At 41.7% G+C, this 19,865-nt stretch overlaps 2 protein-coding genes across 3 annotated transcripts in view; both read left to right on the top strand.

Moving 5' to 3' along the window:
- Positions 1–401: 401 nt before the first annotated feature.
- LOC118642126 lies at positions 402–1,601 on the top strand. The gene has a single exon (XM_036279733.1). The coding sequence runs from the start codon at positions 402–404 to the stop codon at positions 1,599–1,601; it is 1,200 nt and encodes a 399-aa protein (XP_036135626.1).
- A 12,861-nt stretch (positions 1,602–14,462) lies between these two features.
- The window catches only part of RRN3 (RRN3 homolog, RNA polymerase I transcription factor), a 31,462-nt gene continuing 26,059 nt past the window's right edge, over positions 14,463–19,865 (top strand). The window contains exons 1-3 of one of the 2 annotated variants that reach the window (XM_036279515.1): positions 14,463–14,618; positions 16,133–16,238; positions 17,239–17,295. In XM_036279515.1, the coding sequence (XP_036135408.1) occupies positions 14,530–14,618; positions 16,133–16,238; positions 17,239–17,295 (252 nt within the window). In that variant the 5' untranslated portion in view covers positions 14,463–14,529. The remainder of the gene's footprint in view (positions 14,619–16,132; positions 16,239–17,238; positions 17,296–19,865) is intronic. The other variant, XM_036279516.1, reaches the window with a different exon arrangement.

Raw genomic sequence — 19,865 nt, 5'->3', positions numbered from 1 at the left:
CTTGCACTGGTTCTGGAACGCCTGGGGGCGTATAGAGGAACCCTATACTCTGAGCAGAGGAATGTTGGCGAGGACACAGACGAAGGACCCGAGAGTTAAATTCTCCGTACGCAGCACCCTGCGTGCACGCGGAGAATGACGCAAGGACAGGAAGAACTGCGCATGCGCAGAAGGCGGCCTCGTGGGCGAGGAGTCTGCCTCGCACGCGTCCTTCTCCTGGGCGGCACCTTTTTTCTCCAGGAAGGTGAGAGGCGGCCTTGCCCAGCGGCTCTCTGGCCCCGCCCCCTGCACGGCTCACCCGCCAGACGTTGCCATGGCGATCCAGCGGCCACAGCCCCCTTTTGGCTGCGCGGCCCAACCAGTCACGTCTACCGACCTGGAGCCGGCGACAGTGGGGGGTCATGGAGGTCCCGAGAAACTCCACGGAGACCAGGAAGCGGACGGCCCTGGGCCGTTGCCAGGATTTCTTTTGGCTGGGCGTCGTCTTCGACACGGGGGGCGCGATGATTCTGCTCACTGGCGTCTTCGCCGACCTGCCCTTCTACGACCTGCTGCTCTACCTGGGCCCCATCACTATCTTCCTCAGTCTCCTCTGGTGGGTCTTCTGGTACACCGGCAACATCGAATTGAGTCCTGAAGAGGCCGGGAAGAAGCCCTTCCGCATGCCCTCCGCCACCGCCATGGTCGAGCTGAGCCAGACGCTCAGCCGGCGCCTCCCTCTCAGCCTCAGCGTTACCACCGCTGTGGTGCGGATGCAGCGGCGGCAGTGCCGCAGCCGCAGGAGGCTGCTTCTCCAAAGGGCTGCTTCTATTCTGAGTCAGACCTTCATAGGCGACTTACAACGTCGAGCAAAGGAGGACCAGGACAAAGACGGAGTGGAAAGTGTCGAGAAGCGTGGCAATGCTGAAGAGTTTGGCAGAGAGGATCTGGGCCCGGAATCGGAAGCTGTCAAAAGTTCTGAGGGAGTTTGCACCCCAGGCCCCAATGCTGGTCTGGTGCAATCACAGTTCACTCCATCTTCTCTGGACGGGCCTCTGCCTCTCTGTAAGAGACTGCCTGCTGTCCCTTTGTCCTCTACAGGTCCGCCTCTGGACACCCTGTCCCCTCAGATCCAGACTGTAGCCCCCGTGGTCTCTCAGAGCCAGCCCTCAGTGTCTGTGGCTGCACAGAGGCATCTCCAGATCCCTGTGGCCTCAAAGAGCGATTGCCAGAGTCTTTCTCTGGCCTCTCAAACTCAGCTTCCACCTGTTCAGGCTTCTCAAGCCCAGGCTCTGGCCACCAAGGTCTCTCTGATACAGCTTCTGCCAGCCCCATCTTTTCAGACCCAACTTGTGGACCCGAAGGTCACCCCAGCTGCCCAGCACTTTCAGGCCCCGTGTGACACCCAACAGGCCCCCAAAAGCACTGCTTTAGTTCAAGAGATTGCTCTCAGCCAGTTATCACATGCCCAGGAGCCACCATCGGGCCAGGAACTAAGTCAGGAAGTTCCTGACAGTGTATCCCCACTCTCCAAGTCCCAGGCTCTAGCTACTGAGGCCCAGCAGTCAATGCCCCATGAGAGTGCACCCACCCTTACCACCATGAACAGTCACCCTCACTAGTACAGAACCAGACGCTCAGGCCTCTGCCAAGTAAGTGCCTTTCAAGGAATCTTCACTTATAATATTTCTTGATCATTTCCACGTCTGTGCTCTAGTCATTTCCTAAGCCCCTTTTGTTCAAAAAAATTAAGTTAGTGGAAGTGAAGTGGCCTTTTCCTTCAGGGATTAGATATTTGGAACTTTGGTAGGTTTTAGAAACCTAGTGCCCTGAGCTGTAAGGTTTTACCTACTCTACCAAATACTAGTGTGCTCAGTTTCTTTTATTTAGGCCTAGTTGGGAGAGGGTGGAATTACATTCCTTCTTGGAGCTCTAAAGGTGGGAGATGGCAGTGGGACTGCAGTGTTTCTGAAACAAGATGACTTTAGGTGGTACAGGGACACAACATTGAATAGCGATGAGCTCTCCAGTGGGCAAGTTATTCTCTTTACAGTTCTTTTTCAATCTTTGTGATTACGACAAAGACAATATCCTTAGTTTGGGGGTTAGTGAACTCTCACACCTCTAACGATTTGGTAGCCAACAAGTGCCTCGAAATAGGATTTAATGTCATTTGTGTTAACAAAGTCATTTTAATGGATAACTTCTTTTGCCAAGTAACACTGCTTTTTCTATTTACAATAGTGTTGGTTGCTTTTTTTTTAAATCCTCACCCAAGGATATGCTTTTTGCTTGTTTGTTTTTTATTGAGTTTAGAGAGAGAGGAAGGGAGAAAGAGAGAAACATCAATGTGAGAGAGAACATCCATCATTGGTTGCCTCTGGTATGCACTTCTATCTGTGATCGACCCTGAACCCGAACCCTCAACATAGATATGTGCCCTGACTGCGAATTGAGCCTGCAACATTTTGGTGTACAGGACAATGCTCCAACCAACCGAGCCACCCAGCCAGGGCAGTTGCATTTTGAAATACATTTATTCAAGTATTCAAGTACTTTACACGAATCAACTTAAAGGTGAAAGTTAATTGTATAAGTGAAACTTGGAAAAATTTTGAAGTTTGGACATTTTCTTATTTGTACTAAATCACATGTGCTTTCTACTAAATCACAAGACCCTTTGTGCTAACCTGTTTGATAAACTTTATGGTTAAGGCTATTGAAGATGAATTCTGCTTCACTCTCCAACCCCTTGACAATTAGAAAGGTAGAAAAAGCCATGTGAATGTCAAAATTGGTGACCCTGCTTCTCCGTGAGTTAAGTGCTATCATAATAGTATACATTGCTAAGTATCAATTTCCTGGTCTTTCTGATTCTGTTCCATAAGTTACCTGCTCTTTGGGGGATAAGAGGGAAGGGTATGGGGCAGAGCAATACTTTGGAGATTGTTATTCTATTTGTTGCTCAAAAATACCAACATATTATCCAAGAAGGTATTCATTTTTTTCATATTGGTTGATTTCACTCCCAGCATGGAATACAGTTGAATATTAAGTGGAAGCCAAACTCAATTTCCTTACAGTTTTCTTCAGTGCTCCTTTAAGAGAATGTATATATATTCTCTCTCCAGGTGTTTGTGTATATGTATATATATATTATAAAAATAATCTATAGGGGCAAAGCATTTTGACTCCTTTGGCTTTATACAGTTTAGATACTTGGATTCTAAAATGAAATACATTCAGGGATTTGTTTGTTTATTTATTTAGTTTTTAACAGTATAGAAGTATTTTTTTTACACTTACCCTGCCATAGATTCATAGTGAATGGGTTTCAGCAGCTCAGGCTCCATTCCATTTTGATTCTCACAAAGTATCCTTCTTTGGATGGAGCAGGCTGGCGCTTTTTTTTTTTTTTTTTTCAGTTGAACCCAAGTACCTTTCTCTTTTGCTTGCTTCTTTTTCTGATCATTTCCTTCACATGTTTCAGGAAGCTATCTCAGCTCTTAGAGTGCTTAATATGTTCAATACATATGTTAATTCTCTTGGCAAGAATTTTTCCTTTAACTTCTTTGTTCACAACAATGCCTACTGCATGCTGGGTGACATTGTAGACTCTTCCAGTTTTGCCATGGTGATGTTTCTGGGGCATTCCTCTTTGAACAGTGCCATTCCCTTGATGTCTACAATATCACCTTTCTTGTAGATCTGCATGTATGTGGCCAGGGGAACAACTCCATGTTTTCTAAAAGGCCTAGAGAATATAAAGCAGGTGCCTCTCGTCTTTCCCTTTGTGTTAGTCATTTCAGTGACTTAGTGGAAGATGGCATTTCTGGCTAAAATGAAGGCAGTGATTTGTTTATTTCTAAAAAAAAAGGCAGCAGTCCTGGCTGGTTTGGTTCAGTGGTTAGAGCTTCAGCCCTGAAACTGGAGAGTCTCAGGTTTGATTCTGGTCAAGGGCACATACCTTGGTTGTGGTTTGATCCCCAGCACTATTGGTGCAGGAGGCAGCCAATCAGTGTGTCTTTCTCACATGAAGTTTCTCTCTCTCTCTCTCTCTCTCTCTCTCTCTCTCTCCCTCCCTTCCTCTTCCTCCCTCCCTCCCTCCCACTCTATCTGAGAATCAATGGAAAAAATATCCTCAGGTGAAGATTGAAAAAATTAAAATAAAATAAAAAGACAAAAAGAGCCAAACACTCATAAACCAAAATAATTCCAGACGGAAAGGCTTTATTATTAGTGAATAAGATCATTAATTAGTATACACTGTACTAAGTAACTTACTGGTATTATCTCATTCCTCACAACAGTCAAGTAGGCATCACTATTATCTTTACTTCAAGGTAGTTAGATTTGATATAGAAAGGGTGGTAGATTTGATATTGAGAGGTTAAGTAATTTTCTCATTATCACACAAATGGAGAAGCTGAAATTGATGTATAACTTGTTATACAGTCTATGTTATAAGTTTTCCTTTCAAGTTAAAGGTATTAATGAGCCTTTTTCTTAAGCCTGTTAATTGTTACTTGAGTTGTAAAACTCTAGATTAGTCAGTGGGTTACTTCTCTATTTAAAGCATTACTTTTAGAGAGAATGAAAACCAACAACTCTAATTTTTTGTTCCAGTCTGTTTATAAATGTCAACTCAAATAGAAATTGTTTTTTTTTTTTTTTTCTTTCCAGAACTCACCAATGTTTCTTCAGATTTAAGTGCCAACTTTATAAAATCACAAATACTTACATTAATCTCATTTTGGAAACCTCCACTGGAATCTTGACCAACTCAGACCAGCAAACTTCTTAGACTGCCTTTGCCAAGTATACATGTTTCAGTGTTGGGGAGAGTTTTCCAGTTTCAGATAATAAAGTAATCTGTTGCCAGAACTTTAATCCTTAATACATTAGGCCATTCCAAATGAACTTTGTTATAAAATAAGTTTGTTTTTTTTAAATTAGACTTCTCTTGTGAAAACATTTCAGCATTCTAAATGGAAAATAATGTCTCATGTAGTCCAGGTGAAGATGTAAGTAAATACAATTCCTATGAAATGGACACTGAAAATACAACTCCTTGATTTTTTAAAAATATTTTTTAATTGATTTTTTTAGAGAGAGGAAGGGAGAGAGAGAGAAACATCGATGTGAGAGAGACACATCAATCGGCTGCCTCCTGCCCCCCCCCCCCCACTGGAAATCGAGCCAGAAACCCTGGGCATGTGCTCTAACTGGGAATCAAACTGGGACCTCTCAGTCCTTGGGAGGATGCTCAATCCAATGAGCCACACTGGCCAGCTATAACTCCTTGATTTTAAGGATACTTTGTGACCTCATTAGCTATAAGAAAGGTTAGCACAATCAATGCATTATAATATGCTACAGTTTATGTTTATATGTTCATTTGATTTAAGTAACATCCGAGTTTCCTCTTTTCCCAAGGATTTAAAATCTGCTAATTTGGAGCCCTGGCCAGATAGCTAAGTTGGTTAGAGCATCGTCCTGAAACACCAAGGTTACAGGTTCAATCCTTAGTTAGGGTACATACAGGAATCAACCAATGAATGTATAAATGAGTGGAACAAATCTATGTTTCTCTCTCTCTAAAAATCAATAAATAAAATAATTTTAAAATCTGATTTGATTGCATATTAATGACAAAATAGAGTTCATTTGGGATTGCCCCTCTTATGTTCTTTCTTTGTTATCAGTGGACTGTTTATGTAAGAATGCTAATACAGAGGTAGTTTCCTTTTGAAATTTCCAATTATAGGCAAAACACACACACACACACATATATATGTATATATATTTTTATCCTCACCCGAGGACATTTTTCCATTTTTTTGTTCAGATGGAGTGGGAGGGGGAGAGAGGAAGAGAGAGAGAGAGAAACATCGACGTGAAAGGGACACATCGAATGGCTGCCACCCGCACTACCAACCAGGGCCAGGGACAAACTGCAACCGAGGTACGTGCCCTTAGCGGGAACCGAACCTGGGTCTCTCTGGACCGCAGGCCGATGCTCTAACCACTGAGAAAACTGGCCAGGGCCAAAACACATATTTTTAGGTGGTATAATACTTTGGTTCAAAATTTGCAAAAATTTTAGCTGTTTTTATCTTTCTTCCTATTTTCTGTGCTATGTATCAGTATTTATGTTTGTAATTTTAAACAATTAACTCAAGCTGAAAGATTTTATGCATTACAGATGCTTGGGAAATAATACTTGATAGGACATTCTGCTAAGTTACAACAGGACAAATACTGTATGTTCCACTTATATGAAATTTCTAGAAAATCAAATCCATAGAGACAAAGTAGAATGGTGGTTGCTAGGGGCTGGGGAGAGTGGGGAATAAGGAGTTATTTAAAGGGTATAGTTTCAGATGAAAAGAGTTACGGAGACTGGTGAATGTACTTAACACTATTGCATTGTACATTTAAAAATGGTTAAGTTGCAAAATTTTACATGTATTTTACCACAATTAAAAAAAGAATAATTGGATAAAACCATCAATGTATAAACCATATGATATTTATAAATTTCTTTTTAAGGAATAAATATATGCAAGAGTTGAGCTTCTTATTTTTATCCTCACCCGAGGACATTTTTTGCATTTATCTTCAGATAGAGCAGGAGGGAGAGAGGGAGGAAGAGAGAGAGAGAGAAACATTGTTGTGAGAGAGACACTTCGAGTGGCTGCCACCCACAAGACCCCAACTGGGCTCGGGGACAAACTGCAACCAAAATACATGCCCTTAGCGGGAACCGACCCGGGTCTCTCTGGTCCACGGGCTGATGCTATAACAGCTGAGCCAACCAGCTAGGGTGTGAGCTTCTATTTATAAGATGCAGCAGGTAAGCACAGTTGTTTTAATAACTCAAGAACTACAGTTAGGAACTTAGAGAAAAATCAACTTTAATGTATGTACTACAGAACAACGGACTCAATAAGTGCAAAGGACATTGTAGAGGGGTGTGTATATGCTTTCCTTGAGTTTGCAGGAATTTATAGAAAAGCCTTTTATCTTGCGATGGCTAATCAATACTAAAATGGTTGGATTTTATCTTGTGTAAATAGAGATGGTTCTTAAGAACTGTGATTAGTAAATGTCCGGTGCTACCAACAGTACCTAGGAGCAGAAGATGGTCACCTTGAAAGATAAATAGAAACATCTTTTTTTTTTATCCTCACCTGAGGACATTTATCCATTTTTTGTTTAGATAGAGTGGGAGGGAGAGAGAGGAAGAAAGAGAGAGAGAGAAACATCGACATGAAAGGAACACATCGAGTGGCTGCCTCCTGCACGACCCAACCAGGGTTGGGGACAGACTTCAACCGAGGTACGTGCCCTTAGTGAGAACTGAATCCAGGTCTCTCTGGACTGCAGGCCGACGCTCTAACTGCTGAGCCAAACGGGCCAAGGCAAGAAACATCTTTAATCACCTTAATGAATATAGATATTTATGTATTTTAAAAACACTAAACTTCCCTGGCTTATTTTTTTCACATTTTAAAAGAATTGTGTTTATTTTTAATCCTCACCTGAGACTATGTTTATTGATTTTAGAGAGAGTAAGGGAGAGAGGGAGAGAGAAACATCGATTGGTTTCCTCCCGTATACACTCGAACCAGGGATCAAACCCATTACCTAGGTATGTGTCCTAACTGCGAATTGAACCCACAACCTTTTGGTGTATGGGACAACACTCCAACCAACTGAGCCACCCAGCCAGGGCATGGACAGATCTTTAAATAGCATGGACTGATCTTTAAAATTTAAATCTTTGGCTAGGTAATATATTTCCATATTATAAAATTCTAAAAGCATAAATAGCACATACTGGAATCTCATTATAACCCTCTGGTATAGTGTAATTGATAGACATAAAACATGTTATTAGTTTCTTACAAATCCTTTTATTTATATATAATATATTCATTATGTATATTATTAATTTATATATATAAAGTGCAAACATATTTCAGTGTTTCTTTTTTTTTTTTTTTTTATCCTCACCCGAGGACATTTTTCCATTTTTTGTACAGATAGAGTGGGAGGGAGAGAGAGGAAGGGATAGAGAGTGAGAAACATCGACGTGAAGGGACACATCGAGTGGCCGCCACCCGCACGACCAACCAGGGCCGGGGACAAACTGCAACCGAAGTACGTGCCCTTAGCGGGAACCGAACCCGGGTCTCTCCAGACCGCAGGCCGACGCTCTAACCGCTGAGCCAAACTGGCCAGGGCTATTTCAGTGTTTCTTTACATATTGTTCAATACCTTGCTTTTTTCACTTAAATGTGTCAGAGATCATTTTGGGAGTCAGAGAACTAACTTTTTGTTGTTGTTGTTGTTGTTAATCCTCACCTGAGGATATTTTTTTTACTGATTTTTAGAGAGAGTGGAAAGGAGCAGGGGAGTTGGAAGAGAAAGATTAATATGAGAGAAACAGATTGATTGGTAGTCTCCTGCAACCTGCAACCCAGGATCGAACCTGCAACCCAATGTTTCTCTCTCTCCCTCCCACCCTCTCTTAAAAAAATCAATGGAAAAATATCCTTGGGTGAGAATTAACAACAACAAAATAAAAAAGAAAGATAAAGCTAATTTCTGAAATTCTGCCAATAAATATGCTACTGATTCACAACTTCAGATACAGTTGCCTTCTGAGGAATTGTGGGGAATATTTAAAGTACTTTTCTCTGTATTATCCTTTTGGTAAAAATCTGAAGAACTCTCCAAATAGGCATTAAACAGCATGAGGCTCTTATATATGACCACCATTGTTTTCCAACAGAATAAAATGATAAATTACTTTTGCTATGTTCCCCCAATATTACTAAAGGAAAAATCAAAATGTCATAACTGTTTACAATATAAATTTGTGTATTGTGTTTTACCTTTTTGTTCTCCAATTGTTTCAAATATGTTTTCTGTCTTTAATTGACCTAAAAATTTACTAAGGCCATGCTTTATACCAGTGGTTCTTAATTTTGGCAGTATTGTACCCCCCCACCCCCCACCCTGGGGCTATTTGACATTTGAAGACATTTTTGCTTGTCACTATAGGGAGAAGGTAAATGCTGCTGTAGTGGGAAGAGGCCAGTGATGCTGCTAAATATTTTACAATACACAGGACAGCCTCCTTCCTTCATAAAACATTATCTGATCCAAAATGTCAGTACTGTCAAGGTAGAGAAACTCTGCTTTATACTTCTCTGTAATACTGGGACAAGGAAGTCTCTAAATTAATGGTCTTTAGAGGATACACACACACACACACACACACACACACACACACAATATACATATGTGTGTGTGTGTGTGTGTGTGTGTATCTTTTTTGTTTTGTTAATCTTCACCAGAGGAAATTTTTCCATTGATTTTTAGATAGAGTGGAAGGGAGGGAGGGACAGAGAGAAACAATGATGTGATCTGTTGGTTGCCTCCTGCACAACCCCAACCAGGGCTGGGGGTCAAACCTGCAACCTAGATTTGTACCCTTGATGGGGAATCCAACCCGAGACCTTCAGTCTACAGGTCAACACTCTAACCACTGAGCCAAACTGGTCAGGGCTATATATATTTTTTTAAATCCTCACCTGAGGACACGTTTTTCACTGATTTAAGAGAGAGGAAGGGAGAAGGAGAAACATCAATGTGAGAGAGAAATGTTGACTGGTTTCCTCACACATGTACCCTGACTGGGGATTGAATCCACAACCTGGTACGTACCCTGACTGAGAATCAAAACCACAATGGTGCATGGGAAGATGCTCTAACCACTGAGACACATTAGCCAGGGCTATACATGTACATCTTTTTTTGTTTGTTTGTTTGTTTGTTTGTTTGTTTTATCCTCACCTGAGGATATTTTTCCATTTTTTGTACAGATAGAGTGGGAGGGAGAGAGAGTGAGAAACATCGACGTGAAGGGACACATCGAGTGGCTGCCACTCGCACGACCAACCAGGGCCGGGGACAAACTGCAACCGAAGTACGTGCCCTTAGCGGGAACCGAACCCGGGTCTCTCCGGACCGCAGGCCGACGCTCTAATCGCTGAGCCAAACTGGCCAGGGCTATACATGTACATCTTTAACGAGATCTTTCATTAATGAATGGAGTTTTTAATTTTTTTTATCCTCACCCAAGGACATTTTTGCATTTATCTTCAGATAGAGCGGGAGAGAAAGAGAGAGAAACATCAATGTGAGAGAGACACATTGAGTGGTCGCCACCCATACAACCCCAACCAGGGCCGGGGACAAACTGCAACCGAGGTACATGCCCTTAGCGGGAACCAAATCCAGGACTCTGGTTCTCAGGCCGACACTCTAACTGCTGAGCCAAACCGGTCAGGGCAATGAATGGAGTTTTTAAAAAAGAATTGACTCATAATTACTGGCTCTGAACAAATGGGATAGATATTTACTTTTGGTTTTACTATTTAGAAATAGTTTCTCTGGCTCTTCCCTACATTCAAGCATTTGAAAAACATTTGTTGAGCATTTATAGCAACCCTTCACCCACACTAAGATTCATTGGAAGCCATTTGGTACAATATGACTTCATTTCTCTAGACTGGGTTAGAGATGGGCACCTGGCGGCCAATGAGAAATTCTTTTCTGATGCCATAAGGTATCCTTGTGTCCTTAGATTCTCCTTTTATGCTTAAGATAGTTTTCTTTTTCTTAATTTTCTTTTCTCTATTGACTTTTTTATAGAGAGAGAGGGAGATAGAAACACTGATGAGAGAGAATATTGATTGGTCGCCCCCTGTATGCCCCCCACTGGGAATTTGGCCCACAACCTGGGCATGTGCCCTGACCAGGAATCGAACTAATGACCTCTTGGTGCATGGGTCGATGCTTAACCACTGAACCACACTGGCCGGGCAAGATAGTTTCTGTTACTTTCAAGCTAAGAGGTTTTAACCAACAGAACCACTCTAGGGATGATTGTAAACCTCATCTCTAGGGGAAGACTGTTCTTTTAAAAAACCAGCTTTTTAAATTTTATTTATTTATTTATTTATTTATTTATTTATTTTATCCTCACCCGAGGACATTTTTGCAATTTTTGTACAGATAGAGTGGGAGGGAGAGAGAGAGAGAGAGAAACATCGACGTGAAGGGACACATCGAGTGACTGCCACCCACACGACCGACCAGGGCCGGGGACAAACTGCAACCGAAGTACGTGCCCTTAGCGGGAACCGAACCCGGGTCTCTCCAGACCGCAGGCCAACGCTCTAACCGCTGAGCCAAACCGGCCAGGGCAATTTTTTTTTTTTTATCCTCACCTGAGGACATTTTTCTATTTTTTGTTCAGATAGAGTTGGAGGGAGAGAGAGGAAGAGAGAGAAAGAGAGAAACATCGATGTGAAAGGGACACATTGAGTGGCTGCCACCTGCACGACCAACCAGAGCCAGGGACAAACTGCAACCGAGGTATGTGCCCTTAGTGGGAACCGAACCCAGGTCTCTCTGGACCGCAGGCTGACGCTCTAACCGCTGAGCCAAACCGGCCAGGGCAAAAAACCAGCTTAATGGGTCTTCTGAGTATATGAAAGTAAAGCAAAAATTCATCCTGGAATAAAGAAACTCAGAACAATTACAACCATAATGCACAGTGAGGTAAAGGATGACTACATTGTGTGCAAGGTTTCATCTCTGCAGGCAGCATGCTAATGCTTGTTTGCTCTGTTGTTTTTGTTTTTGGAGGAGGGCAGTGTCATTATTTGATTTGATCTGGAGACAAAAAGAGATGGGACTAGGGAAGGCAAGACTGAAAAAGGAGAATTTTTTTCTTGGTAAGATGAGTTGGCTCATGGAACCGGGTAACTGAGGAGAGGATGGCCAATGAAGGGACATGACCAAAGATTTCCAACAGTGAATTACGCTACTTAGTTTTAAGATTTCTCTTGCAAGCTCAGGCTTCCACTGAAAATAAATATATAGCCCTGGCCGGTTTGGCACAGCGGTTAGTGTGTCGGCCTAAGGACCAAAGGTCTCGGTTTTGATTCCTGTCAAGGGCACGTACCTCGGATGCGGTTAGGTCCCTGGCCCTGGTCAGGGTCATGTGGGAGGCAACCAGCAGACATATTGATGTTTCTCTCTCCCTCCCACTCTATCTGAAGATAAATGGAAAAATATCCTCCATTGAGGATTAAAAAGAAAAGAAAGTAAAAGGAAAAAAAAAGAAAAGTAAAAAGAAAAGAAAAAAGATATATATTTTTTTAACCCTCATGGGAGGATATTTTTCCATTTATCTTCAGATAGAGTGGGAGGGAGGGAGAGAGAGAGAGAGAGAAACATCGATGTGAGAGAGAAACATTGATGTGAGAGAGACACATCAGTTGGTTGCCTCTCACACAACACCAACCAGGGCCTGGGACTGAACCCCAACTGAGGTACATGCCCTTGACTGGAATTGAACCCGCAACTCTTTGGTCCGTGGGCCAGCCAGGGCCATTGAAAATATTTTTAAGCATGGCAACCTTGTCTTAGCTGTGCTTTGGAAAATAAAGAAGCATCTATACTCAAGCTTAAGGAGAAGATATGGCTGGAAGTGTGTATTGGCACAACTTTGGAAATCTTGGACTGTTTTTTGTATACCTTTCTTTTTTTAAAGTTTAAAAAAAATTTTTTTTCCCTTTATTGATTTTAGATAGAGAGGAAGTGAGAGGGAGAGAGATAGAAACATTGGTGAGAGAGAACATAGATTGGGAGTTAAAATGGTTTCAGGATAGTGACTACTTTTGGAAGAAAGCAGAGAGAAGATAGGATCTGTGAGGAACACCCAGGCAGCCTCAATAGTACAGGTTAATGTTCTTTTTCATAAATTGGGTGGTACATTCATAGGTGTTCATTTTATTATGTTTTGTAATTTACATTAACATATATTCTTTTGTACATGTCAGACTTTTTAAAAATAAAAGAATAAAGTAATTGTCAAACTGCTTGACAGTAAAGTCATACTTCTGACCATGCCAATGAACTGTGATTTAATTTTTTTTCTTTTGGGGATAGAGGGGAAGAGATTCCCACTTAAATGGCTGTCTTGTAGCATCTTTGTGAACTAGGGTGCAATTTCCTCTGCTCTTGGAACATTGATGTTTTCTCCCTGACATTCTGCAGGAACTCTAAAGCAATGAGGGAAGCTGTAGTGGGACCATATGGAGACTGCAGAAAGACAGTTACTTATTTTACACTGTTGCAAAAACAGAACAGTGTTTTATATTTCACAAGTTGCTGCAACTAATATAATGTACTTTTTTTTATCCTCACCCGAGGACATTTTTCCATTTTTTGTTCAGATAGAGTGGGAGGGAGAGAGAGAGAGAAAGAAACATCAATGGGAAAGGGACACATCGAGTGGTTGCCACTCGCAGGACCCAACCAGGGCCAGGGACAAACTGCAACCCAGGTACATGCCCTTAGCAGGAACCAAACCTGGATCTCTCTGGACCGCAGGCCAACTCTCCAATCGCTGAGCCAAACCGGCCAGGGTGATATAATGTACTTTTGATGGGTTTCCAAAGGTTGCAATATTTCACCTTAAAGACAGAGGAGAGGAGCTGTTCCTCTTTCCCTATGCCTCCCAATCCTCCATACCTTGCCTCTGCTGTTCTTTATGTCTGTAAAACCCTTCGCTGCTTTGTTGGTCTGGCTCCTGTACCTTCTTAAAATTTTTAAGTTAAAAGGCGAATGCCTGTCAGGCAGGTGTGGCTCAGTGGTTGAGCATTGACCCATGCACCAAGAGATTGCCGGTCTGGTCAGGACACATGCCCAGGTTGTGGGCCTGCTTCCCAGGGTGGCATGCAGGAGGCGGCCAATTGATGTTCTCTCTCATCTGTGGTTTTCTCTCTTTTCCTCCCTCTCTCAAATCAATAAAGAAAAAGAAAAAGAAAAAGAAAAAAAAGGCGAATGCCTCTTGGAAACTGTCGCCTCTCCCTCTTCGTTTTCTCATCCCAGTATCATCACACTCTGAGGTTTTTGGGTAGGGCGTCTGGTCAGACCTCAGTCTCGGTGAGGATAAGCTTATCTTGGGTGTGCTTGAGGACAGCGCAGTGGATATAGAGCTCAGTTTCCTGGATCAAGCCGTCTACTTCGAACCCCCTGCCTACTTTATCTGAGGGTTTGAGTTACTCGCAGTGCCTCAGTTTCTTCTGTTTGACAAACACATGCTTTAACTCCAAAAGTTAATAGTAGAGGAACACCGTTTAGTGCCATCTGGGTGTTCAGCTCTTTATTCGGGTTCCTCAAAACTGGACAGGGACAGCCCTACTGACCCCCCTTCTTCCAGGGCGTACTTGAGGCCGTTCTAGGCCCGCACCTCGCTGGGCGGAGAAAGTCCTCCAAGTAGAAGAAGAGGCCTGAGGCCGGGAGAGGAGGAGAAAGCTTCGGCGGCGCTCTAGCCCGAAGCTCACTACGCTCTCCCACGTGGCGTTCTCGATTGGCTGAGGGCCGCTTCCGGAACAAAGGCGGTACTAGAAGGAGGACGACTTCCGGCGCGAGACGCAGTCGTCGCATTTGTCCGCCCCAATGGCGGCCCCAGTGCTTCACACGCGGTTGGTTGGAGAAGTGGCCGCTTCGGCCTCTGCGGGCAAGACACTGGGCGCATCCAGGACTGGGTAAGAGTCGTGACCGCTTCCTTCAGCGCGTCTGGGACAAAAGTCCAGGACCGGTATTAGGGGAGCAGATCTGAAAGGGCCTGAGACGGAGCTAATAGAGTGGGTGGGAGAAGAGGGTACAGGGTCATCTCATGTATCAAGAGTAAGCCAGTGCTCTTTAAGTGAATACTGAGGGTGCGAGAGAGGTCGGAAAAATGAATCTATTCTCTGTTCCAGAGTCCCCTTTTCTCCCCACTGCCATAGCATCCCAGGCCTGGATACTGCCTTGTGCTCCTTGACGCCTCCCTCCCGCTTCTTCGTCTAGATTTGGAGTTTCCTAGGCTGTTTGGATTGTCTGCATTGCTGTCATTGTTGGCAAATTGAATCCTAATTTTTTTGTTTGAGATTTGCTTGGACACAACGTTTAACAATCTATAGCTTGTTCAATTTTTAAAGTCCTTTACCCCCTAAAGTACTTTGGAGTTTAACTTTGAGAGTCATTATTAGGATGCTGTTTTTTTCACTGATCTGTTGTTTAAAAGAAAGCAAACTTTGTAAAACACTTGGGATAATATTATTTATCATGACATTTATTTAGTTCCTACGTACTGTATTAGACATTGGGGACAGTAGAAAGAGACCAAGTCATTGCGCCCAACAGAGCTTACAGTTTTGGAAGGAAAGGACAATAAATAGATGAACAGGATGATTTCAGATCAAGGTGATGTAAGCAGGGAGGAGGAAGATGGGTATTTCAGATTTCTGATTGGGAGGGCCTCTCTGATATTTGAGCTTCAATTTGAATGAAGACAGGAATCCAGCCATATGTAGATGTGGGGAGTGAATGTTTCACATAGAGCAGCGATTTTAAACCAGTGTGCTGCAAGAATTTAAAAAATATGTAATACTTGATTATTTAGTATGAGGCACTGACCTCTTTTCCCTTATGTTGTCAAATAAAAACATGACAACAACCAACAGAATAGCCATTTGATGTGAATGAATCGAAAGGATGCCTATTTTTTTGTCAGATCAGCAAAAAGTATATCTTTTAGTGTGTCGAAGAATTTTATAAATTAGTTCTGTGTGCGATGAGATGGAAAAGGTTGAAAATTGCTGAGATAGAGGGAACAGCAAGTGAAATGGGAACCAGCTCGACAACGTTGAAGAATGGAAAGGACATTTGGCTGAAGTATATAGTAAGTAGTCGGAAATGAGGTCAGTGGTAGGCAGGGGCCAGATGAAAGAGGAGGACCTTGAAGACCACAGTATGGAGTTTGGCTTTGTATTAAGTGAAGCAGGAAACCTTTGGAGAGTTTAAGCAGGAGAGTAGAGTAGCATGATCTGTTTTAAGTTTTTGAAATATTAGATCTCTGAGTGAAGAATGGATTGTTGGGGGATAACAGTGGAAGCAGGGAGGCCAGTGAAGAGGCTTTAGCAGTAGTCTCACTGAATGATGGTTCGATAACTGTTGACTTACAATTTTTATCATTGTCTCTCATACACTTAATAGCTTGCTAATCTTGGTTGTACAGGATTTCAGATGTGCTTGAATTAGAGAATGATTTCTTCAATTCTCCTCCAAGAAAAACTGTTCGATTTGGTGGAACGGTGACAGAAGTCTTGTTGAAGTACAAAAAGGTAACAGATAACACATGAATAACCCGCAGCCTTATTAAAATATAATTGACATTGGGGTTTTTTGTTGTTGTTAGAATACAATTATAGCAATTACACCGAAGACCAGTTAATATAATAAGAAGAATTTTAGATACCCATCTTGAAATAAAATATCTAATAATAGCACAATCTATCAGCCCAAAATTAGAGTAATAACCTCTTGCTGAGGTTTCATCTCTTCATCTGTTTTATCTACATGGTATGTTTTAAAAACTTCAGCAAGTTATAGAGTGTAAAAACCATAGAACACAGCATTTTATTTCTTAAGGAATTACCAAAGCATTACTTTGGGACAATAAACCAGCTCTGTTAATAGTGATTTTTTTTTTTTGGTAAGATTTTTAGAGAAAGAAGAAGGGATGGGGGAAAGAGAGAAACATTGATGTGAAAGGTAAACACAGATGTGCTGCCTCCTGCACACCCCCTACCAGGGATTGAGCCTACAATCCGAGCATGTGCCCTGACCAGGAATTGAACCAGCAACCTTTCGGTGCATGGGATGATGCCCAACTAAGTGAGCCACACCAGCTGGACTGTTTTTGTGTTAGTTTAAAAGTGATTCCATTAAGTCTCAGCAATGGAGAAAAAATATGAATGACTTTTGTTTTCTTTAAATTGAGGTATAATGGACATACAATGATTGTTTTATATGTAATATGCATTTATATTCATATATGGAATGGATAGTATCAACTGCCATATTCAAATGTCAGTACACCAGTATACCTATTTAAATGGCATTTTAATTGTCACTTTTTTCCCCCCAAGTGCTGTAGCTCCACTAATATGAGTTTTTAAATGTTTGTAGTCATGATTTTATAATCCACAACTGATAAGTGGCAGTTACAATGTTCCTTTTGTAATTTTGTCAGATATTAAGATATAGTTAAAAGTCCTGCTATTGATCTTCAACAGAAAACCAAAGCAAGTATGATTTCATTTTCCCCTCCATCCTGTTAAGGGTGAAACGAGTGACTATGAGTTGTTGAAGACCCAGCTGGCAGATCCAGACATAAAGGTAATTAATTTTGTGTTTGATTATTGGCAAATTGTTTCCATTTTGGACAGATGTTAGTTTGCACTTCTGTTTGATCCTGTTTTATCCTTTAAAAACTTCTCTCTCTGATCCCGTCTTATTTTAACACAGTGATTCTCAACCAGGGGCAGTTTCACCCCCTTCTTTTAATTGGTGATAATCTGGAGACATTTTTGGTTATCATAACAGGAGGAAGGTGGTAAGGCGCCACTGGCCTCTAATAAGTGGATGACAGGATGCCACTAAACATTCTAACAATTCACAGGGCAGCCCTCCACAACAAAGAATTATCCAGCCCAACATGTCAGTAGTCCCAAGGTTGAGAAACCCTACTTTAATCTTTCCTTTCTAATGTCTCTTTTTCCCCTGTGCTGTAGACAATTCTCATATCTCTCCAATGCAAAATCAAAATAAACAAGAAAACAAAAGATGACTTGTCTTTCAAGCTGCTACTTTTTCAGTGTTTCAGAATTCAAGATATAGTATATACTTGTCATGTAGTAACAACTCAGTACATTTTGTTTCTCTTTTCTTCTTTTTATTGCCTAATTTTGGAAGAATAGTCTTTTATCATGGCAGTGGTAGTCAGATTGCCTGGGATAAAATTCTAACTCCACTGTTATCCAGTGTGTGATCTTGGGCAAGTTGTTTAATCTTTCTGCCTTTGCTTCCTGTATGTAAAACCAGAAAAACAATAGAGGGTTCATAAATAGAGAGGTTTTGAGAGGATCCAGTGAGTTGATATATATATGAGAAGCACTTAGAGCAGGCCCTCATTCAAAGTAAGGGCTTTGTAATTATTAGCTGTTGTTCCTGCTAATGGTCTGCACTTTCTCATTTCTCATTCATGATTAAGTCAGCTGCTCTAATTACTGTAAAAAGATAACCAGTGACTTCTTACATGCTGATTTAACTGCCCCTCCTTCAAGCCTCATACTAATTCTCTGTATTAGTTGCCACTTGACCACCCACTTCTTGAAACATCTTCTTTAGTTTCTGTTTTCTTATGGATTATCTCTAATCATTCTTTTGACAAATTCTTTGTAAATTTGGTGTTGACTGGTTTTCTAAACTTGACACTTTTCTCACTCTACAGATTCTTCCTGTGTTGATCTCCTTATACCTTCGTGACTTTGAAATGTACCTGTATCCCGATAACTACCAAATTTATATCTATAGCTCAGATTGCTCTTGTGAATTCTAGACGTATTTTTATTTATTTATTTTTTTATCCTCACCCAAGGACATTTTTCCATTTTTTTGTTCAGATAAAGTGGGAGGGAGGGAGGAGGAGAGAGAGAGAGAGAGAGAGAGAGAGAGAGAGAGAGAGATCAATGTGAAAGGGGCACATCGAGTGGCTGCCACCTGCACGACCCAACCAGGGCCGGGGACAAGCTAACCTAGGTACATGTCCTTAGCAGGAACTCAACTTGAGTCTCTCAGGACCACAGGCCGACGCTCTAACCACTGAGCAAAACCGGCCAGGGCTCTAGACTTATTTCTTAATGCGTGCCCACAAGTGTTACAAGTGCCCCGAACTTCTCATTCTCTCTCTTCCAAACCTACCCCTTCTGAAGCCTTCTTTATGTGCTTAACCTGACTTACTGCTCACCTGGTTCTTGAGCTAGGAACTTTGGAGTCTTTCTGGACTTTCACCCTCATATCCTTAGATTTATACCAAATCCTTTGGGGGGAAATATCTTTCGAGTCTTATTTTGTGGGTGTTCTCTTGTCTGTGTTCTTTCAATAATCTCTTTATTGATCTCCAGGTTTCTGTTCTCCTCTATCTCACCAGTCCCCCCTCCCCTAGATTTATCCTCAATAGTACAGCCTAAGTCATCTTCAAAGCACATGCTAAACATGTCACTGCTCTACAGAAAAACTTCATGCCTATTGAAGAATAAAGGACAAACTTCTTTGTATGGCCAGTAGCAATTTTTTCTATGTTCAGTCTCACTAGATACTTCATTCCATGAATTTACCATTTCTTTTCATCTTTATACCTTTTGTTTCTGGCTGCAAGAGGTCCTCTATATCTGGTTACATGGCCTCCTTCTCTTACTAGCTTTTAATTGAAGGCAAGTTACTGCACTTTTGTGCCTCAATGTCCCCATCTATAAAATAGGAACCAGTGGTAATGCCTACCTCATGGGGTGGTTGTAAGGATTAAATGAGTAAATATTTGTTCAAGTCTAAGAACAGTGCCTGGCACAAAGTATTATATTAGTGTTTATTATTACAGGTGCTCCTCAACTTAGGATGGGGTTCAGTCCATTGTAAGTTGAAAATACCCTAAGTCAAAAATGAACTTAATACACCTAACCTACCGAACACCATAGCTTAGCCTGGCCTACCCTAAATATGCTCAGAACACTTACAACAGCCTGCAGTTAGACAAAATCATCTTGCTACTATTGCCCAACTTTATGGGAGTACTTTGTGCTGCATAGCACTAGCCTCAGAAAAGATCAAAGTTCAAGATTTGAAACTACTGTTTCTACTGAATCTGTATCTCTCAGCATTGAGAAGTCAAAAAATTGTAAGTCAAATCA

This window comes from Molossus molossus, unplaced genomic scaffold (assembly GCF_014108415.1).
Source record: "Molossus molossus isolate mMolMol1 unplaced genomic scaffold, mMolMol1.p scaffold_m16_p_3, whole genome shotgun sequence".
In the NCBI taxonomy this organism is placed as follows: domain Eukaryota; kingdom Metazoa; phylum Chordata; class Mammalia; order Chiroptera; family Molossidae; genus Molossus; species Molossus molossus.
Note: the sequence above shows the minus strand (reverse complement) of the source record. Positions and strands in the feature narration are given on the sequence as shown.

Bases quoted from the DNA above. Each gene is read 5' to 3' on its own strand.
- LOC118642126 (XM_036279733.1), top strand. From the start codon at position 402: ATGGAGGTCCCGAGAAACTCCACGGAGACCAGGAAGCGGACGGCCCTG.